This window comes from Quercus lobata, chromosome 1 (assembly GCF_001633185.2).
Source record: "Quercus lobata isolate SW786 chromosome 1, ValleyOak3.0 Primary Assembly, whole genome shotgun sequence".
NCBI classification, from domain to species: Eukaryota; Viridiplantae; Streptophyta; class Magnoliopsida; order Fagales; family Fagaceae; genus Quercus; species Quercus lobata.
In genome coordinates, this window is record NC_044904.1 from 237,122 (window position 1) to 260,602 (window position 23,481).

At 38.1% G+C, this 23,481-nt stretch overlaps 1 protein-coding gene across 3 annotated transcripts; it reads right to left on the reverse strand.

Moving 5' to 3' along the window:
• Positions 1 to 10,129: 10,129 nt before the first annotated feature.
• LOC115966723 (WD repeat-containing protein 26 homolog) lies at positions 10,130 to 22,807 on the reverse strand. 3 transcript variants are annotated; one of them, XM_031085987.1, is made up of 6 exons: positions 22,635 to 22,807; positions 20,805 to 21,630; positions 17,718 to 17,819; positions 12,285 to 12,914; positions 10,507 to 10,687; positions 10,130 to 10,402 (listed from the first exon to the last, which is right to left on the reverse strand). In XM_031085987.1, the coding sequence occupies exons 2-6, from the start codon at positions 21,600 to 21,602 to the stop codon at positions 10,374 to 10,376; spliced, it is 1,740 nt and encodes a 579-aa protein (XP_030941847.1). In that variant the 5' UTR covers positions 21,603 to 21,630; positions 22,635 to 22,807; the 3' UTR covers positions 10,130 to 10,373. The 3 variants fall into 3 exon arrangements, with proteins under 3 accessions (XP_030941847.1, XP_030941803.1, XP_030941771.1); XM_031085943.1 differs by adding an exon at positions 21,942 to 22,036 and having other exon boundaries at positions 10,130 to 10,687; XM_031085911.1 differs by having other exon boundaries at positions 10,130 to 10,687.
• Between the last annotated feature and the right edge of the window lie 674 nt (positions 22,808 to 23,481).

The window sequence follows — 23,481 nt, forward strand, 5'->3', positions numbered from 1 at the left end:
GGGTAAAGGTGTTAGACTTCAATGTGGGGAAGCTATTCTCGATTGGGAGCATGGCCTCAGCCCTATAGGTCATTGAAAAGGGGGTTTCATCGGTTGACCGTCGCGGCGTCGTCCGATAGGTCCATAAGACGGGAGCTCTTCCACCCATCTCCCCTTTGCCTCGTCCAACCTCTTTTTCAGTCCATTCACTATGACCTTGTTCACGGCCTCGGCTTGTCAGTTTCCTTGGGGGTAGGCAGGAGTGGAGTATCGGTTAGTAATCCCAAACTCGTAGCAATACTCCCTGAAGTTCTTGCTATCAAATTGGAAACCGTTGTCCGAGATGAGTGTGTGTGGAGTTCCGAAGCAGGTAATAATGTTTTTCCAGATGAATTTCTGGGCATCCACGTCCCGGATGTTGGCTAAAGGTTCAGCTTCCACCCATTTAGTGAAGTAATCAGTTCCAACTATTATGTATCGCTTATTCCCTGCAGCTTTAGGGAAAGCATCGACAATATCAAGACCCTACTGAGGAAACGGCCAGGGGCTGGAGAGGGGGTTAAGGACTCCTCCGGGTTGGTGGATATTTGGGGCGAATCTCTGGCACTGATCACACTTCTTTGCATATTCTTGGGCCTCCCTTTGCATGTTCGGCCACTAGTATCCTTAGGTGAGCGCCCTGTGCGCCAGCGACCTCCCTCCAGTGTGACTTCCACAAATCCCCTCATGTAATTCTTCAAGTAAGGACTCGGATTCTTCTAAGTGTATACATAGTAGGTACGGCCCAAAATAGGAGCGCCGATATAGTTTGTGGTCCTCTGATAACCAGAACTGAGGAGCATTCCTCCGTATCTTCTCGGCCTCCAGTTTTCCCTCTGGTAGTGTGTCGTCTTTGAGGAAGTTCTTTATAGGATTCATCCAGCTGGGACTCTTTCTAACCTAATGGACCTAAGCTGGGTCTCTTCTAATGGAACTTGCTTGGACCAGATCCTCAACAAGGATTATTCGCGGTAGATCATGCGCCGAGGACGTGGCAAGTGTGGCCAGTGAGTCTGCATGGGTGTTTGCACTTCTGGAAACATGTGTCAGATTGAAGGATTCGAAACCTGACTACAGGTGTTTGACTCATCCGAGATACTCTTGCATTCTAGCATCTCTAGTTTCTAACTCACCCATCACTTGGCCAACGATCAATTTGGAGTCCGAGAATGCTTCCATTACCCTTCCGCCCAATCTTTGAACCATCGTCATCCCTTGAAGTAAGGCTTCGTACTCGGCCTCGTTGTTCATAGCCGAGAACCCGAGTCTCAGTGATTTCTCAATAGCCACACCGTCGGGCGATATTAAAACTATCCCAACTCCAGATCCTCTTTGGTTGGCCGCGCCATCCACGTAGACCTTCCAACGCAAGGTCTTCCCTGCTGAAATTGTGCCAACCGATTTTCAATCCATATCTTTCTTCTCGGTTATTGTTTCTACAGAGGGTTCAGCGAATTCCGCGACTAAGTCTGCGAGGACTTGACCTTTGATAGAGGATCTGGGCATATATTTAATATCAAAGGCTCCCAAAAGCGCACTCCACATGGCGATCCATCCTGTGTAATCGGGGCTTCAAAGCACCACTCGAAGGGGAAGCTGGGTTAGAACGATGACCGTATGTGCCTGAAAGTAGTGAGGGAGCTTCCGTGTGGCGTGCACTATCGCCAGAATTGCTTTCTCCAAAGGTAAGTATCGTACTTCGGCCTCATGTAATGATTTGCTTACATTGTAAATTGGTCGCTGTACCCCATTATCATCCCGTATCAGTACCAGGCTTACAGCATGGGGAGTTACGGCTATGTATGCAAACAGTACCTCGTCTGCCTCAGGGCGGGACATGATGGGTGGTCGCGACAAGTATTCCTTAAGTTACTGGAAGGCCCGAATACAATCCTCCGACCATTCAAACCCTTTCCACTTATTTATCAAAAGGTAGTAAGGTCGACATCGATCTGCAGATTGTGATATGAACCGGTTTAATGCTGCGATCATGCCAGTGAGCTTCTGTACTTCTTTTGGATTCCGAGGAGCCTGTAGGCTATTAATCGCTTTGATTTGATCGGAACTCACTTCTATTCCCCTGTGGGTTACCATATAACCTAAGAATTTCCCAAATCCGACTCCGAATGAACACTTGGAAGCATTGAGTCGCAACTTGTGCTCCCTTAAGATAGCAAAGATGATTTCAAGGTCTTTCACGTGCTCGGACACCATTTTACTTTTTACAACCATATCGTCTATGTAAACCTCAATAACTTTGCCTAGTTGTGGCTCGAACATTCTGGTCATCATCTTTTGGTAGGTTGACCCTGCGTTCTTTAGTCCGAATGGCATCACCTTATAGTGATAGTTTCCGACAGGTGTCATGAACGTCGTCTTCTCCTGATCCTCTAATGTAAGGGGTATCTAATGATAGCCCTGGAAGGTGTCCAGGAAACTCATTCGAGGGTGGCCTACAGTTGCATCCACCAATCGGTCGATTCGCGGTAAGGGGAAGGGATCCTTCAGGCACGCCTTATTTAGGTCAGTGAAGTCTACGCAGACTCGCCACTTCCCCATTTTCTTTCTTACCACCACCGTGTTTGCTAGCCATTCGGGGTAAAAGACCTCTTTAATAGCCCCTGCCCTTTTCAATTTTGCCACTTCGTCTCTAACGGCACTAGCATGTTCCTTTGAGGGGCGTCGGGGAGGTTGCTTCTTTGGAGTGGAAGATGGGTTAATGTTCAGGTGGTGACAAATAAGGCTAGGATCAACCCTCGGGGCGTCGTAAGCGTCCCATGCAAACACATCGACATTTCTTCTCAGAAATCCGACCAGTTCCTCTTTTTCTTGAGGAGGCAACTCGAAGCCAACCTGGAAAAATCTCTCCGGGTCACTGTAAACGATAAACTTTTCTAAACATTCACACCTTATCTCCTCGGCTGGCTCATTGGCTTGCCCTGCCGAGGCAGCTGGTTGCTATAAGTTCTTAGAGGCTGAGGACTCGGCATGGGACCGTCGTGAGATGGCGGCCACCATACACTGCCTGGCCATGGCCTGATCTCCACGAATCTCTTCTACTTGGCCTTTGGATGGGTATTTTACTTTTTGGTGAAGTGTGGAGGATACAGCTTCTAGGGCATGGATCCATGGCCTGGCTACTATCGCTGTGTAGGGTGAGTAGGCATCGACCACAATAAAGTTCACCTCCACCACCTCTGATCCAGTCTGTATGGGTAGTTTGATCTGCCCTTTTGGCGTAACAGTCTTCCCTTCGAAGCTGATAAGGGGAGAGTCATAAGCCATCAAATCCTCTAGCCTCAGGTTCAGCCCCTTGTATAGATCAAGGTACATTACCTCTACTGTGCTTCCTGGGTCTACCAACACCCTTCTCACATCAAAGCCTCTGATTCTCAATGTAACCACTAAGGCATCGTCGTGAGGTTAGATAGTTCCCCTTTTATCCTCGTCCGCGAATCCTAGTACCAAAGAGCTTCCCTTTTTAGACCTTTTAGGTTCCCTCTGCCTGTCCTCGGAGGGGAGCCGACCAATAGCCAGTACCCTGGAAGGAGATGGCCCAATTCTTCCTAGTGCAGCGAGGATGACGTGTATCATCCCGGTGGGGGGTCTTAATGATACATCCTTTCGAGGCTCTTGCATTGCCTGACCCGGATGGCCACTCGAGGGGTGCAAAAGGTGACGTAACTTCCCTTCTCGGACCAACTGATCTAGGTGATTCCATAGATTCTTGCAATCCTCAATGGTATGCCCGTGGTCCTGATGATAGTGGCAGTACAGGTTCTGGTTACGTTTTGAAGGGTCTCCAGCCATCTTTCCCGGCCATCTGAAGAAGGGTTCGTTCCTTACTTTCTCCAGCATTTGTTGTACTGGCTCCCTGAACACGGCATTCACCGTTTTCATGTTACTCTGTCCAGCCTGTCTCGAAAAATCTCTCCTCGACTGGTTAGGGTTATATCGTTCCGACCTGAAATCATTCACTTTGGGGGGAATGATCATCTCCTTTCCCTTTTCTTGTAGCTGATCTTCTTCCACCCTTTTGTATTTGTCAATCATATCCATCAACTGATGAACGTTGGCCACTGGTTTACCAGTGAGAGATTTCCTTAAGCCATGCTCGGTAGGGAGACCGCTTTTGAATGTGCTGATAGCAACATCATCATGGTTCTCATACATCTCCCAGTATCTATCCGAATATGCTTTCAGGGTCTCTCCCTCGTGCATGGATAAGGACAATAGCGAACTGAGGGGTCGAGGGACTCTGCTATTTGTAATAAAGCGGGAGCAGAAAGCCTGAGTGAGCTACTTGTATGAGCCTATGGAATTTGTCTTCAGGCTGTTGAACCATCTCATCGCCATTGGTCCCAAGCTGGATGGGAAGACTTTGCACATCAGGGCTTCATTTTGCGAGTAGATAGCCATTTTCTGGTTAAACTGAGTCACGTGCTCCACCGGGTCTGCTCGGGCGTTATAGATGGTGAACGCTGGTTGATTAAAGCGTCGAGGCAACTTAGCCCCTTCAATTCTGTACATGAAGGGTGATCTTGAAATCTGGTCTAGTGCCCTATTCATAGCATCGTTCCCCGAACCCTTGCTGGATGGGCTCTCGTATTTTCGTACAGGGCGTGGTTCCCTCTTGTAAGAAAAGGTTTCACTTGGGGGGGTTCTCGACCTCCGTTGATAACTCGCGTCCTCCCCATTAGAGGACTCATCTGAGCTAGAAGGAGATCGCTTTCGCTGTACACGTCGTAATTTCCTTTTCAGGTCATCTATCTCTCGCTGCATGGCCTGATGACTATTTCGCCTCTGGGATACGTGACTACCTATCTGGGTGTGATTCTGGCTCGTCTGGGTAGTATGCACGCTTCCCTCACGGTTCCCTCTGCTGCCTGGGTTGGCAGGATTATTTTACCGCTGGGACTCAATGGGTTCTGTCTGTTGAGGGTTAGCCTGGTGAGGATTCTCCTGGTGTGGACCTAGTTCTGCCATGCTCGACCGTTGTGCTTACTGATACTTTAGTTCTTTCCACAGACGGCGCCAATTGTAGGGACACGATTTTAGTTGACCCGGTCCTAGATGGTCAGGCCCTAGCCCAAAAGGTCCCACACAATAAATTTTTGTAGAATGTGGGCTGAAGAACTTGGTTCCAGTTGACTTAAACGGTTCGTTGCATGGGCTCAGGAGATATAAAAACAAGAATGGAGAAAATGGATGTGAAGGGGAGAATTTTATTCATGGGCATACATTTTTACAATGAACTTTTTCTCCTCTATTCCTTCTCTCCTTTTTTGCTCTCACCTCTCTCTTGGGGGACTCTTACATATTATATAGGCCCTCTTTTATCATCTGGGCCTTACACTTGTTGCTCATCCAAACCCCCACTTGAGTACCTGTCCCATCAGACACCCTTACCAATTCTTTGTGAGTTGCAGTGACCAAGATAGCACTGTTCAGGGGTCTTCTCTTCATTAATGTGGTCAGGAGAGTAGCTGTGGTGCATTTAATGTGGTGGTAACAGCCTTTGCTGGGATATTTTGGGTCTCCTTTCTTTTTACGTGCTTGGAGTGAGGACTACAGTAGCTGGGATGCACCTTTGACCTGGACTTTGGAACATCCGAGGAGGAATTACTCCTCGGACGTGTTCTCTTAGCTCCAGTGGGCCTGAGCAAGGATTCTGGACCGCGACGTCTCCTCGGACAGAATGGTCCTCGGACAGGCCCAAGGCCCAGCCAACCTGTTATTCTGGGCCGGTCCCCACAATGATAATTGTAAATAATAAGAGCATTCACATCAACAAACATATAATTTTTTTTTAAAAAATGTCTAATATTTAACCCCAAAATTCACTCACATTGTATTTACACATACATCTCCCAATACTATTACTATAGTACACTCTAACCCTTTTCCCTCTCTTTCCTCTCTACGATCTATAGCGCTCGTGGATTCAATTTTTAGGGCACATTTGATAAACTGTAACAGTAATTATATAAGAATAGGAATAGGTATTACAAAAAATACAATATGCTATAATATAATACTTGTTACTATTTATTTGTTTGGTCACAACACAATAATAGACCCCTAAAGACAATGCAATTAAAGAATTTTAAATCAAACTTAAGATATATTTTAGGAAATATCTTACTCATATAATTATATTTTCTAAAAATATATATATATTTTTTAAATTTGAAAGAGAAATCAGTTATTGTTAAGTTATAAAAGTTTCGAACAATTGGCAAACCGTAAATATAAACTTGTCTAGATATAGATTCTTAAGTCTATAGGTATATTAGACAATGCTCAAGATGCTGCAAGTCAGAATATAAGAAAAATGAAGCTGCAAGTTTAGGAATTGGAACTATGCTAGGTTTGACCAATCGAGAAAAAGACTCAACCAATCAAGGTGCATTTCTACATAATTTAATTTCAGCCCATCAAGCCCAGTCAGTGAATAGGATTTCAGATCTAATTCTCCTAGTATTTAAAGGAAATCTTAAGGCACATTTTGATATGACTCTGAAGGTGCTCTTTTAAGATCTAAAAGGTATTGTACCTTCTCCTTTAGAAATTAATACACCTACTAAGGAATAGTTATTACAACCTTGTTACTATTTATTTGTTTGGTCACAACACAATAATAGACCCCTAAAGACAATGCAATTAAAGAATTTTAAATCAAACTTAAGATATATTTTAGGAAATATCTTACTCATATAATTATATTTTCTAAAAATATATATATATTTTTTAAATTTGAAAGAGAAATCAGTTATTGTTAAGTTATAAAAGTTTCGAACAATTGGCAAACCGTAAATATAAACTTGTCTAGATATAGATTCTTAAGTCTATAGGTATATTAGACAATGCTCAAGATGCTGCAAGTCAGAATATAAGAAAAATGAAGCTGCAAGTTTAGGAATTGGAACTATGCTAGGTTTGACCAATCGAGAAAAAGACTCAACCAATCAAGGTGCATTTCTACATAATTTAATTTCAGCCCATCAAGCCCAGTCAGTGAATAGGATTTCAGATCTAATTCTCCTAGTATTTAAAGGAAATCTTAAGGCACATTTTGATATGACTCTGAAGGTGCTCTTTTAAGATCTAAAAGGTATTGTACCTTCTCCTTTAGAAATTAATACACCTACTAAGGAATAGTTATTACAACCTTGTTACTATTTATTTGTTTGGTCACAACACAATAATAGACCCCTAAAGACAATGCAATTAAAGAATTTTAAATCAAACTTAAGATATATTTTAGGAAATATCTTACTCATATAATTATATTTTCTAAAAAAAATATTTTTTTTTTAAATTTGAAAGAGAGATCAGTTATTGTTAAGTTATAAAAGTTTCGAACAATTGGTAAACCGTAAATATAAACTTGTCTAGATATAGATTCTTAAGTCTATAGGTATTGTAGGGACTCAATTTGTAACGACCCCAAAATGATATTGGGTTCGTATGTTAAAGGCTCAAACAATATAATTTGTAGAGCGTGGGCTTGAAAGGTTAGGCCTTGGTCACCGGATGGTAGTTAATCAGGGTTTCCATAGCGACTTGCACAAGGATGAACCTAACGTGTTTAATAATAATCTATTCCGGTACATCATGAGTGACTCCGATCCTTAGACCTCGTCCAAGGAGCTTCATCTCCTTATTATTCTCCCTTTTTTAGGACAGGACTCCATCATCTGGGAGCCTCCCCCTTTTTGGCGCATAAGTCTTCACATTATATAACCCCTCTCGGTTGATCTTGACCCTCCACCTGTTGATCTGGTAGGTACCTATTCAAATACTTGTCCCATCAGCCGCCTCCCCCTGCTTTTTGTTAGTTGCGCTAACCGAAACCACATTGTTCAGGCGTCTTTTCTCATTAATATGGTAAGACGTTTGTGGGCACATTCAATGCAGAGGTGACGTATTTACCTTGAACCACCCCCACTCCGTACCCCCATGTGGGTCCCATTCTGCTCGCCTCTTCTTCTGGGGGCATTTTGGAGGCGGCCTTTGACAAGATGTCGCTCTTCCTTTTGAAGTCTTGGGATGCCGAGGACAGAGTCATCCTCGACTACGTCTCTAGGCTATTTGGCCTTTCACCACTTGTCCTCGGCAACTACTCTCCTCGGCACGAGCCCTAGGTCCTAGTGGAAAGTGGGTCGGGTCATAAGTTCTCTGGCCCCACAGGTATATTAGACAATGCTCAAGATGTTGCAAGTCAGAATACAAGAAAAATGAAGTTGCAAGTTTAGGAATTGGAACTATGCTAGGTTTGACCAATCAAGAAAAAGACTCGACCAATCAAGATGCATTTCTACATAATTTAATTTCAGCCCATTAAGTGAATAGGATTTCAGATCTAATTCTCCTAGTATTTAAAGGAAATCTTAAGGCACATTTTGATATGACTTTGAAGGTGCTCTTTTAAGATCTAAAAGATATTGTACCTTCTCCTTTAGAAATTAATACACCTACTAAGGAATAGCTATTACAACCTTTTTAGAGATGAATAATATGCTGCTAACCTCGCAGCTCAAACCCTTTCTCCCCTAAACCCCCAAGCACTTTGTGCATGTGGAGGTGCCAATTCAGCTACAAGGCCTTTGGCAAGTATTTCTCATTTTAAAGAATAACTATTTATAAAGAATAACTATTCCTTGTAATAAAATCATAACCAAACTACTGAATATCTAAACCATAGGAATAACTATTATATTTTCGTAATTATTACAATTTATCAAACATACCGTTAGAGTTTCTTGATTCCGATGGAAACAAGTAAAGAGGATTGTGGGCCATGAGCCTAGCCCAAAAGGCTTGGGGAATTTAGGCCGTACGTGTGGTTGGATGGAAACTTGGGGGGGGGGGGGGGGGTTTGTGGGGTTTTTTTTTTTTTTTTTTTTTGATAAAACGGTTTCTGTGGGCTTTCAAATGAACTTGGTGGAACACCCATTTCTCTTACTTTACAAAATAGTGCTGACATGATATGAATTGTCCAATCTCCAATAATGTCGTGCCATTCCCATGAGTCCTGAGGAAAAATAAAAGAAGGCCGCTGAACCATATGTATAATTCCAAAATATCATTATTTTATATTATATTATACAATGCCTAACCCTTTTTTTTTAATAAAATTTTTTTATTTGATAAAGAGCCCATGTCTAACCTGACCCAACATCACGTTCATAATATCAAATGAAGTCCAAAAATGACCCAAGAATGCATGTTGTATAGGTTCAAGAGATGCGGTTCAGGCACACATGATAATAAGTCAAGCATGGCCAACTATTTCAATTTGTTTAGATCTCACTTCAAGTATAACTTCATTTCGTTAACTTTTATGTTGAACTCCAAGCTTTCATGCAATGCATTATGAGGGTAGAGCAAATTTTTTATCAATCTTGTCTTCATTTTCACTCCCTTACAAAAATAAAAATTAATAAATATCCTAAAAAAATTAACGTCCACTTTTGAAGATTGCATTTTATTATCAGATTAAGGCACCAGTTTTTAGTGTAGGCGTGGATCAAACCTTATATCCTTTATTTGATAACAAAAGACTTCTAGTAATGACTCCTAAAGGCCTAGCCATCAAGTCTCTCAAAGAGACAACTACAAACTATGTAAGAGATGAGTCCCCTAGGATGCTGTTTGATTCTCTCAAGGGATTTTTGACCATTTCAAGGATGGTTTATTGTCCCTTATACCTCCCATGAAATACCAATTGAAAGGAAAAATATTAATTAGTCTAACTCAAATGTAAATTTGGTGGTACTATTGCCCCTTTACATCAGACCATAAGCTATCCTAGATAACTATGTATGACATCAGACCATAAGCTATTCTAGATAACTATGCATGACATGTTGTAGAAAGATTGAGCAAGCTAACAATAGGATAACTAAATGATCAAATTTTAGGGATGTAAATGAATCAAGTCATTTATAAACAGGTTTAACTTGATAAAAAGTGCATTCATATTTTTTGTTTATAAACAAGCCAAGTTAAAGTAAAAAAAAAAATGTATTCATGAACAAGCTCATGAACAATGTCTCGATAAATCAATAAAAACACAAGTCAAGTTTAGGCTAGTTAATGAGCTTGGTAATAACTAATGATATGAGCTGAAAAATAAACTCATATCTTATTGAGCCTTTAATCAATGTGGTCAACTTCGGAAAATAAGCTGTCATAGCTTAACGAATGCAAGGAGAAGTGCAAATACAGCAACTCACAAGCTTCGGCAATGGGTTTTGGCTTCTAACTTTAGCCAAATACAATTAGCCTTTAGAGGTGGCTTGGTTGAGCACCGGTTACTCTGGTAGCTGATTCTTGTAATCCTTTTGTTGTTATATAATGTTTATTGTTATTCCACCCTCTACAAGAATTTAACATAGTAAAAATACAATAAATGGCAATAAATTTTTTATGTATAGAAAATCATTCAAGTTCTTCCATTAGAGTAGTGAGTGCCGTCATTACTCTCTGAGATTCTGTCTCTCAGATTGAGCTGATCTAAACCCCATATTCGAATGGTACAATCATCGCTGGCTGAAGCCAACATGTGAAGATTTGTAGGATTCCAGCTCACACAATTAACAGCTCCAGAATGCCCAGGCAGTGTCAGTAGGAGCTCCCCAGAACCTCTTAGCCATATATAGACCTGCAATGAAAAGTGGCGGACCTCAAATTAAACTCGAAGAACCACCTTCTTTCTTTCCTTTTTTATCCTTTATTTTTTTTTTTTTGGAGGGAGGGAGGAGGAGGGGGGGGGGGGGGGGGGTGGTGGTAAGCCATCTTATACATAGAGTGAATGAAAAGGAATAAGCACGCACTTGCAAGTTCTAGGAATAAGCACGCACTTGCAAGTTCTTTCATACATATCTACAATATCAGACAGAGTTCAGTACAAATGTAAAACTCGATATACTCAAAATCTAGTTATATGTAAATTTTTAATTGAAACTCGACTTTAGCAAAATCGAGTTTCACTTTCTTTTTCTTTTTTTCTTTTTTTTTTTAAATTAAGTGGCAAAATATGCATAGAACTCGACATTGCTAATGTCAAGTTCCACCTGTAACTCGATTTTTTTTAAATCGAGTTTCAAAACAGGGACACGGTGCTTAATAGTTTCAAAACAGGGACATGGTGCTAGATTTTTTACAAAATAAGGGCAAAAGCACATTTTCCCCGTACAAACTATTGTGGTCTATCATACACCCAAATCAAAACTGTTATTCTTAACTGACAACTGTGGATCAATTGTCCCACTTGAATCAGCCAGCAAGATTTTAATCATGGTCATCATGTATATGAGGCTCTAATTTTCAAGGCCAATAACAAAATGGAGGTATGCTTAAAATTTGGCTGGTTTAAGATTGTTTGATGCATTTTCAATTATTTCTGTTTCTCTCTATATGAATTGATGAAAATTTGTCAGGAAGCCTACCATAAGAACATAACTTTTTTGATCATGGGCCACAAATTCTCATACAATTAATGACAATGACAATGATATCATGGTGAGATGTTTCTAAAGGGACTCCTAATTAAGCAAAAGAAATAAATAAAAGAAATGATGAAATGATTAGAAGGATCCCTAGTTTACATTTTTTGAGGTGTAGCTGTCTAGCATTTCTCTCTCTCTCTCTCTCTCTCTCCCAACCACCACCCCCCCCCCCCCCCCGGCTTACAATTAATGACAATGACAATGATATCATGGTGAGATGTTTCTAAAGGGACTCCTAATTAAGCAAAAGAAATAAATAAAAGAAATGATGAAATGATTGGAAGGATCCCTAGTTTACATTTTTTGAGGTGTAGCTGTCTAGCATCTCTCTCTCTCTCTCTCTCTCTCTCCCAACCACCACCCCCCCCCCCCCCCGGCGGCAGCGGGGCAGGGGAGCTCCTTTTACGCAACTAATGCACTCAAATAGGATTTAATCTATGATATAAGTGTCCAATCCTTGTATAATAGGGCAGGAGATGTCATTCAACCCAAAGACTATTGGACGAGTCATAAATAACACATACAACTTCATAACACTCACACACCATCCTTGGATATAACTCTTCTAGAGAACTGTAACTTCTTAACAGTCTAGTTGAATTAAAAATGAGTTGGGTTGCACAAAGCAACAGATCAAAATGTGCACATAAAATTATAAGATGAAAAGTAGAATAAATTATAAATTTTGTTTATAGTTATTACTAGAAGATCCTTGTTCTCATCAAATAACTTGGCTTCAATAAAGATTACCTGGGAATCCTCACTCCCACTTGCAACAAAGGCTTGCTCAAATCCACCAAAACAAGATCTAATGACAAATCGGGCACGCTTGTGACCTTTGTACTTGGCCACGACCTTCAGATCACCCTCTATGCTCCAAAGATGAATTTCTTGGTTTGTAAGATTGACCAGTAGCAATTTATTGTCCTTTGACAATGAGAATGAAGTGATTACTTCCTCCTCTTCAATCAATCTCTCAAATTTTGCCTCCCTGTCAAGCAACAGTATTGCTGTTTCCCTGCAAATGCTTATGATCCTCTTTCCATCATCAGTCACAGCCATGTCTGATATCCTAAGTGTATGCTGCCCTTTCCAACATTCCAGCTCTCTTCCATCCAAATCCCACAGGCAGATACTTTTGTCAGTCATACCAGAGAATATCCCCCTACCATCGGGAAACCATCCACAGGAAACTAGGGCAACACCATTTTTCTCATAAATATGGACACATTCCCCTGTAGCAACATCCCAACGTCTGATGACCTCCTCCAGTCCACATGTGAGCAGCTGATGGTCACCTGGGCCCCATGAAACCATCAACACCGGCTTTTGGTGACCAGTTAGTACATGCTTCAATGAAACACGGCCATCCTCTTTAACCTAAAAGAGTAAATTTTCTCAATCATTTAAGAGAGAATACTTTGAAATAATAAATTTGATATTTGATATTTAACGGGGACGATGACATTAAAGAAACAGAAACAAGTATAGTACAATAAACAGAGCAACAAACCATGACTGACAGTCTGATGCCTCTACAAAAGGGAAAGGGGAGAAAAGTTGAGCCTAATTAGAATATTCCAGCCATCCTTGGCTAATAATGTTTGATCCAAATAACAGCCCTCCAAGGAAATCTACTTAAGCCAGTCCATTATCGCATTAGAGGCTCTATTATGTTATGCACTTAAATCACTAGAACTGTATCCCATACTTCCCTAAGATTTAAAACTTAGGTTCCACTTATCATCAAGCACTTATACCAATCACTTTAAAGAACCTCCTGCTGCAAAATTGCAGATCAATATAAAAATTACATGGGTAAAATACTATTTTGATTCCTAAACTTTAACAAAAGTTTGTTTTTCATCCTTAAACTTTAAAAAGTTCTTTTTTCATCCCTAAACTTTGTAAAGAGTTTTTTCAATAGTTTAGAGACAAAAATAAGGATGAAAAAAGAACTTTTTTCAATAGTTTAAGGATGAAAAACAAACTTCTAGAAAAGTTTAGAGATATAAATAAAACATTTTCAATAGTTTAGGGACAAAAACAAACTTCTTAAAGTTTAGGGATGAAAAACAAACTTTTGATAAAGTTTAAGGACCAAAATAGTATTTTACCCAAATTACATTTATTTTTCCCTCTCCAGATACAAGTTACAGATATATTCCATTAAAGTTATACGGCTACCTTGAATTAGCCAGAGATTTCTTAGTTTAGCAATCTTCCATGGGTGGGGTGCACAATTTCTATGTTGAATAAAAGGCCTTTCAACTCATCCTAGAAGAGGGGGCTCAGTTTTTACACTTCAAATCTACGAACGAGTTGAAGGATTCATGAGATCGATGTTCATGGTAAGAAAGACACAGAGTGGCTGTTGCAAAACATCAAGGAGGTGATACTGGGAATGCCTCCAAAACAGTTTGCCATGTTTGAGAAGGTGATATGACGTTCACATTCCAATGGAATATGAATAAATTCATGTGTTTTCTAGCAGTGACTGAACTGAAGGGCAGTGGAACTGTGGAAAGAGTACTGTAATCATCTCAGAGAGCAAGTTATACATGGACCTGATTCTATTTCGTTAACTATTATGATGAATTCCAAGCTTTCATGCAATGCATTGCCAGGTTAGAGCAAATTCCAATCAATCTAGTTTTCATTTTTATTTTCTTAAATAACAATAAAGAAATCACCTAGAAAGCAAGGACACTTCACTTGGGGTGTTGTACCCGTGTTAGACACGGGACTGGCGTTGGACACTTTTGCACCCATGTCCCAACCGTGTATTGCAGGACACAGGGGGACACTAATTTTTTATTTCCTTTTGGTTTTGATCTTAAACACTTATCTAGTTATCTTTTATTTAATCTTGTTAGAATTATAGTTAAGTGACTAAATTCACCATTTCCTAATAGTTTAAGCTTTTGGGAGAATCGATAATTTGACATGGTATTAGAACAAGAGATCCTGAGTTCGATCTTTTTCTTCACTCTACCTCCCATTTAAAATGGGTCTTATCTATTAAAAGAGAGGTTGAGAACACACGTGAGGGGCAGTGTTAGAATTATGGTTAAGTAACTAAATTCACCATTTCCTAATAACTTAAACTTTTGGAAGAATCAGTAATTTAACAACTCTTTTAGATCTTATTCTTGGTTTGTATACTAATTTCTAAACATCATATATTAGTCATGAATTTATTTTATGAACAAAGTTTAGTTTGGAGAGAAACTCTTCAAACTTCTCATATATTTCTTTTTTGGGTGTGAATTTTGAAAATCTAACCGTTTAATTTCATGTTCCTTATATTCTTAACATGCATATCAAATTTCGCTCAAATTGGATATTATTTACTATTTGATCAATGAACTTATCTTTTATATACAACTTTAGATTACAAAAACTTGAAATTATAACATTTATTTGATGACATGGCAATTGATCTTTGATTTCCTTGAAATTTTGTAAGCATTAAGGATGTAATAAGAACATGCAATCTAACAGTCAGATTTTCGAAATTCACACTCAATATAAATATATATATGATGAGTTTGTAGGGTTTATTTCCAAACTAGTTTGGAGAAAAACTTTGTTCTTATTTTATTATCCTTTATTACTCTTAAAGTGATATATGTTTAACATTATATGAATAAAAAAATAAATGCTTAACAATATTTAAAAATAAATTTAATAACTAATTAATATACGTCTCCCCGTCGTATCCGTGTCCTAATTTTTCAAAAATTGTCGTGTCACCATGTCATACTCGTATCTGTGCCCGTATCCGTGTCCGTGCCGTGATTCATAGGAAATCACCTAGGAAAAAAGGGCATTTCATTCACCATTATGCATACAGAGGCAGAATCCACACACCAGATCAGTGCTACATGGTATCCCAGCCAATAAGAGGTGAAAGAATATCAATGAACTCAAAATTGGACACATATTTTGTTCCATCATTCTAGGGGAAATTACACTTTACCCCCTAAACTATGAGAATGCACACTTACCCCCTAAATCATTACCCCCTTCACACTTTGTACCCTACCATTTAGTTAGCTGTTTAACTTGTACGGAAATTTACACTCACATGCAAGTCATGTGACTTTTGTATAAGTGGCATCCAATTAAAAGACCAAATTGCCCCCCATCTTTAATCTCTTAAAACATCACAGGTCCCTCATGGGTTCTCTAGAATTCACTCCCTTTAGTCCTCGCGTGCTCTTCCTCGGTTCCTCCTACCCCACTCACACTCGCAAATTTGAGTTCTCTATATGATATCATTGCAATGATGTATTGCACAGCACAGCTTGGTTAGTATACTTAGAGAATCATTTTGTTCTATAGGATTCATTTGGTATATACCATTGCTTCATGATTGGAATGATAATGATGGGATGACTGGGTACATGCTTTCATCCAGAGAAGGTGAAGAGAGCGATACAGAAATCGTGCTAAATCCAATACCTGACTATGACATGCCTAGTGTTACTGTAAAAACTGATGAGGCTTTTGCAGTTTCTGCTCACTGGCTTGCAATTCTTGGGAGAAGAAGCAGGAAACAAAGGCAAGTTTGCCACTGTAGTACTTATCATAGTAGTTATAGTTAGTTATGCTTGTATTTTGCCCAATCTTCTTTGAAGACTAAGAAAATATAATAGTGAATCCCCCTAGCTACACTCATCATATTAATGCCTGTGCTCTTGGGTAATATTTCAGTTGATTGTATTAATGAGAAGTGTTCATGGTTTCTTTAGTTTGATCTTGGTCTTTTAGCACACTATAATTGCAGGATTAAACTGGGGGTTTCAATCAATACTGGACTTATAAGCTTCTTGATGGTGCTTCTTTTATTTGTGGATTGGTGTGCATGGTGGATTGTCAGGCTACCTTTAGAAGCATTTTACTCGACCAGCCCATTTCTTATATCAGCCATTTTAGTCTCTTGTGCAGAGGAATTGAGCAAGAAGACACAAGGATGGAAGGGAGTGAATTATAGAGAACACGTGAGGGACCTATTCTATTTTAAGAGATTAAAGATGGGGGCAATTCAGTCTTTTAATTGGATGCCACTTGTGAAAAAGTCATGTGACTTGCACGTGTAATTTTTATCTAAGTTAACATCTAACTTAACAGTGGGGTGTAAAGTGTGAATAGTTTAAGGGAGTAGTGTGCATTCTCATAGTTTAAGGGAGGTAAATTTAAAAGAGTGTATAGTTTAGAGGGGTAAAGTTTAATTTCCCCATCATTCTATCCTATCCAAACCATACTCTTTAACCATACTCTTTGTCACATTCTTAATTGACAAGTCCTTTGTTAGTACTTCTACAAGTTTTACTTTAGGTATTTCCTACTTTTTTTGTCCTTCAACTTAAATCAACTCACTTTTCCTCACTGCATTAATCGCTCTCCTCTGTAACTTACCAAACCATCTCAAGCAACCCTCCCTTATCTTTTAATCACTAGGGGTCACCCGTCTTGTGAATTTATTTATTTCAAATCCTATCTTGTATTTCCACTTATCCATTTTAACATTTTTATTTCAATTACACACATTTTATAAGCAAATTAGCTTCTTAATAAACCAAAATTCAGTACCATAAAGCAGAATTAGTCGTCAGTCTTCTAAAATTTTCTTTTTAAATTAATTGGTATATTTATAATCATACAATACTCCTAATGCGCTTCTCCATTCATCTACCATGCTCTTAACCTATAATTCATCATAATCTCTCCATCTTTATGAACAATTGATCCAAGATATCAAAAGCACACACTCTTTGGTTTCTCTTGATCATCAAGTCTTACAATCACTTCATCTTTGTTTCTACTTTTATTAAATTTACATTCCATGTACTTTGTTTTAGTCCTACTTAGCTGAAAGGCCTCTCCAAATTTCTAACTTGACATTAATTCTAGGTATAGTTTCATCCACTAAAACTATCATTTGCAAAAAGCATATAGCAAAGGACTTCATCTTGAACCAATCTAGTAAGATCATCCCTAACCAATTCAAAGAGATAGGCCTGAATGCTGATACTTGATGCAACTAACAACAAATTAGAGAGGGAGAGAAAGCCTGAGAGATTAAACGGTTCAGTTATTTAATTATAAAGAAAAAGGTTCATTTATTCTGTGTCAATGGTTAAAAGCCAATATTCATTAAGAAAATCATAAAGTTACCTCCCATATAATTGCTGATTGATCTTTTGATGATGAAGCGAGGTATTTCCCATTATGTGAAAATTCCAAAAACCAAACTTCATCTGTATGTGCTTGCAGTACCTGTTAAATTCAACAAGCAAAATTTTCAAATTGACTCACCCAAGTAATTGGTGAAGAACTCATAACAGCAAATTTGCAGTCCATTTCAGGCACACAAGACAAAATCACAAATAGATTGCATAGGCAGCTTAAATTCATCAAGTCATATAAGCCGATACTGATAAGCGTAACAAGCACAGTGATGATGGCTGCAATGGCAATGCCCAGGTAGTGATGATTTACAATGGGATTATGATTAAGGGTGAGTTTGGTTCAGCTTTTTGAAAAAGTGCATAATGAAAAAGTGGAGTTTTGTAAAAGTGCATAATGTAAAAAGTGGAGTTTCAAAAAGCTGAGTGTTTGGTAAAAGCTGTTAAAAAGTGCATAATGAAAAAGCTGAGTGTTTGGTAAAAGCTGATAAAAGTGGCTTTTTGAGGGGTAAATGACAAAAAATGACAATGTATATATAAGGAAATTTATTTCAAATTTTTTTTTTATGTGAGTTTGTTTCATACTTAAATCAATTACTTCATCATACTTAAATCAATTTTTCTCTTTCTAAAAAAATTATTTTTTTCTTACCAATATTAGCTAATAATAATCTACCACTTAAGATTTATTGTGAAAGTATTGTAAAAATATTGTGATAAAAATTGATAGTAATTTTAATTTTAACATACTATTAAAATTATTTTTTTCTCTTTCTAAAAAAATTATTTTTTTCTCTCCAATATTAGCTAATAATAGCCTACCTTAAAATTTATTGTAAAAATATTGTGAAAATATTATGATATAATTTCTTTTTTCTCCCTTTTTTTTCTCTCCACACACGTGGCTCTACTTCCTTTTTTTTTTCTTTTTTTTTTTCTCCTCTTTTTTTCTCATCCACCCACGTAACCAACCACACTCTTTTCTTTTCCTTTTTCCTTCTTTCCTCTACCATCTTCTCAGTCCAGAACATTCCAGCTCTCTTTCTTTTCTTTTTTTTTTTGCCTCTTAGCACTTCAAACGGTCTCTCTAGACTGTCTCTCTCTCGCGGTTGATACTTGATAGTGTAAAAATAATAATTTTGGTTTTGTTTAGCTAGAGAAGCAAAAGTGAAAATGGCGGACGAAGTGGCGCTAGACTTGGAGGAGCTCCGTCACCTCCAAAGCATTGTGAAGAGACCTCGCGTCCTCTCTCTCATCTCCTCCCAGATTGACAACCTCGACAAGGTTCTCTCCTTTTCTTTCTCTTTTTTTTTTTTTTTCCTCTTAGCACTTCAAATCGGAACACATCGGAACCATCGTCACCAACGCCAGAACTCATCCTTTATTCTTTTTTTTTTCACACTCCAGAGAAGAAGATGATGATGATGATGATGATGATGATGAAGATGAAGATGATTGAAGCTGAAGATAAGGATTTTGGGATTTTGGGTTTTTTTTTTTCTATGGATTTTGGGTTGATTTTGAGTTGGGTTTGGGATGGGTTTTCCAGATTTGAGTTTATTTTAAGTTGTTTTTGTGTTGATTTTGAGTTATTTTTGGTTTGGTTTTGTTGATTCTGTGTTCGGAATATCAAAGGTTGAAATGGGTTTTGTTGATTGTGGGGGTAGACCGGTGAAGAAGCAGAGGAAGACGAAGAGGAAGAAGACGAAGAAAAAAGACACAGATGAGAGATGAGGGCGTGAGAGACTGATGGGTATTTCGGTAATTTTCGCATTTGCAACGGTAATATACAAAACGCGCTATGCACGTTTTCATTTATGGACCCCTGAGGGTCCATAATCCTTCCGCGTTTGTTCTCCGTTTTTTCTCAATGCTCAAAACGCAACTTTTATAAAAAAGTTGCGTTTTGAGTTTACCAAACGCAAAAATTGGTTGAGCGTTTTTCAAAACGCGCTTTTTGGGCTCAAAAAGCCGAAACAAACGGGCACTAACAACCTAACAAAGGAAATTAAAATTGACACAAACATGCAAGATAAGGGGATAATATGATTTTATCAAGATAACAGTATCAAAAACAGAAAATGATAATTGTATTAGTATGCTGAAGAAAATTTGAAAACAATTAAAATCAAGGATGTTCAGTATTCCAAATATGAGCACAACTAAAAACTAAGGACATTCAGTCTCATAAAGGTTGCTGTAAGTATGTTGAAGGTATCTCAAAAAAATACTAAGGACCTTTATTTACAGCAAACTTTTTGAGAGACTGCGGCTGACATTTCAGGTTTCATTAAAAAAGAAAAAAGAAATAAAGAATGTCATTGCTTACTAAATAATATCAAATTATTCAATTTTTTAGACAAAATTTTGCAAAATAGCAATAAATTATACTTGTGTAATTTCATCCGACTCCCATACATGTTCCAGTATCTTCAAAAAAATTTGGGCACGTAAAATGAAAACCAATGGACCTTCACTACCAAAATTCAAAATCATTACATTATTTACTCTCATAAAAAAAAATTATTATATAGCCAACAATTTAAATTGTTCTACATGTAAGTAACAATGCCAACAAAGTCAATTAAAATTTCATTTTCCAATATCTCATGCCATGTTGCTGGGCTAAGGTGGTGTCAAAATCCAACATGCCTCAGTGGATGTTATAGGCTCCACTGTCATGACATTTTGTCAGACATGAAAAGCTACAGTAATAGCAGTTAGCTCCACGCTAATGCAACACAAAAGTCATTAAAAAGCTACCCTTCTCCAACCTACTTACTAACATTTTAAAAATTAAAAAATACCAGCAATTCTGAATACAGGCAAGAACAGTTTTCATTCTAGAGATGCCACATGATATAGTTGGGGAAAACAAATCAAAAGTTCATTCATGTCTCCTGCCGCTTTAGATAAATAAACCATCTCAACAAATCAAAAACTGCATTATCTTTCATATGCTCAACAAATAATGCCTAAGAGTTATATTGTTTGTTGGCCAGTGAAACATCCAAGGGAGTAAAAAATACACACACACTCATAGAAGAAAGATCCACATATCCAGAGGCACTCTAACCTGTAATGTTTGAGAAGGAATCTGCCTTCTCCCACAATGATGATCCGAATACAAAGACAAATCACCATCCAGAGTGTTGTGAAACACACAAGCATCTCGTTGCACATCAAGAGTTTGCTCGACTAGATGTTCTAACCTTTTTTCAGGTATCATGACTGCTGCAGGAAATAACCTCTGTAGTTTCTCCAAAATCTTTGACCGTGACTTTGCAACATCAGTATCATGGCTGGAAAGCCCAAGAATTGCACTCCATGAAGGAGAGACAATGCAGGCAGTAAGCTCATGAATTCGGCTCACATTGACACAAAGAGGGACAATTTCATTCCCAAGAGTATCTAAAGCATCAGTCACTTCATCAATTCTCAGAAGTTCAAGGAACTTCTGCTCCAACATCAGGAAAGATGCTGATTTTACAGTTGTTTCATCTAAACCCCCAATTGTATGCAGTGTGGCCACAGATTCATTCCATTTTCCATCCCTCACTTGCTGCATAAGCAAATTAACCACTGAAGTGTGCAATGGTATTCCTGATTCTTCCTCTAAAAGGGCCCCACTCTTATCATATCCAAGTGAATATAATGCTCTAGTTATAATTTTGATGAATTCAGATCTTTTGATGACTCCTTTTGAACCAACCGCTTCTTCATCCCCTTGGGAGGGTAGAGGCCTAGCCATCAAGTCTCCCAAAGAGCAAGCAGCAGACTGTGTAAGAAATGAGTCTCCTGAGAAGCTATTTGAATCTCCCAAGGGAACTTTTGGACGTTTCAACGGGGGTTCATTGTCGTCTACACCTCCCATGAAATACTCAACTTAGCCCATATATATTCTACAAGTCATAAAGGAATGGACGTCAATAGGAGAAACATCTTACTCAGAAAAAAATTATTCTAAAAACTTCCAGAAAGAAATCTATCTTTTAAAAAGCAAGTGATGGAGAAGGTTTAATAAAATGCAAGCAGATGAAGGAAAACGAATGCAATGATTTGGTTGAATATGGTTATTAACAAATATCTTCCAAAAGGGGAAAAATATTGAGAATAATAAGAAAGCAACAAGATCAGAAGCAATATTCATCTTTCACAGGTCACAACTGAATGCAATCAGAAGCACAAAGCCAAAAAAATCCTTGCAGACTACCTCAAGGAGCCAACTGTCATTATTTCAACACAATGTCTTCTTTCACAAAATTGAAAGGCTCCACTTTGACGAAATTAAAGGCTTATCCAGCTAACCTAGAAAATTTATAAATGAAAAATTATACCATTTCCATCATCATGATGAATAAATTTTTTTTATTTTTTTTTATTTTAAAAAAGATAAAATGAAATGGCAAGTAAAATGCAGTCTTAGAAATAGGAAATGCAATCACCTAGTATTATTATATAACATAAAAGTATTTTGTTATGGTGCGAGTATATTAATCAAAAAAAGAGCTTTAGATATAAGTAAGTATAAATTCCCATCAAATCGAAAAGCACCACCAACCCTCCAGCTTCCTAATCCAACCAAGAGGGAGTGAAAGTTGTACACTTAGTGAATAATTTTCACAAGTAACTTAAAAAAAAGAAGAAGATGATTTTGGTCCCACCTTTTCTGGCATGAATGAAAAAAAAAAAAAAGATTATGAAGAAAACGAAATACACTATTATATGCAAATTGAATGGGCATAAAAAGATATAATGCTATGAGAACAGAACATAAGTACATAGAAGAGTTGTTAACAATTGAAACGAGTGCAGCAAGAATCAAATCAAACACATCCAGTAACAATGAAGATTAAGAGTAGAAGTAAAAAATCAAAAAATAAAAACAAGGTGGAAGTTTTCTCACCTAGAAAACAAAATTGTGATGGATAACAATTAGAGATTCCTCCAAGAAGAAGAGGAAAGAAATGTAAAGTGAAAATAGAATGGCGTACGGAGAAAGAGAAGGAAGAGGTAGTAGTTGTACACAAATTAAAGAAGGTTGGAACTTGGAAGACCAAAAGCACCACCGAAAGTCATGTATAGAGGCTATCAAAAAAAAAAAAAAAAAAAAGAAGTCATGTATAGAGAATAGTGACATGTATATGTGTGTGTGGAATTTTTTTTCTAAATAACAATAAATATTAAAAAATTTAGTTAATTGTCACGTTTCAAAACAATTTTGAAAACTAGCATCTCGAGTGTTTAAAACTCGAGTTCCAAGATAAAACTCGAGTTTTTAAGTCTCGATTTGTAAGTGGATTAAGTTGAAGTGGGAAAAAAATCAGGCTGAAAATCGAGTTTTAAAAACTCGATTTCCATTAATTGAGAAAAAACGCCGCTATAGGTCTTTAAAACGTCACTATAGGGCTTAAAAACGCCACTATAGGACCCCCTAAACCTGCACTTATAAAAAAATTTTTACAGAAAAACGCCGCTATAGGGCTTTAAAACGTCACTGTAAGGCTTAAAAACGCCACTATAGGTTAAATTTTTTTCATGGAAATCGAGTTTTAAAGACTCGAGATCTATGTGGCATTTTCACACTCGCGACTCGAGTCTTTTGGACTCGAGTTATAATATGGATCTCGAGTTTCTAAAACTCGAGATGTTAGTTTTCTTAATTGTTTGAAAACGTGCCTAACTTACTATTTTGAATGGCTGAAGGAATCTGATATGCACAATACCTCTGTGTGTGTGTATATATATATATA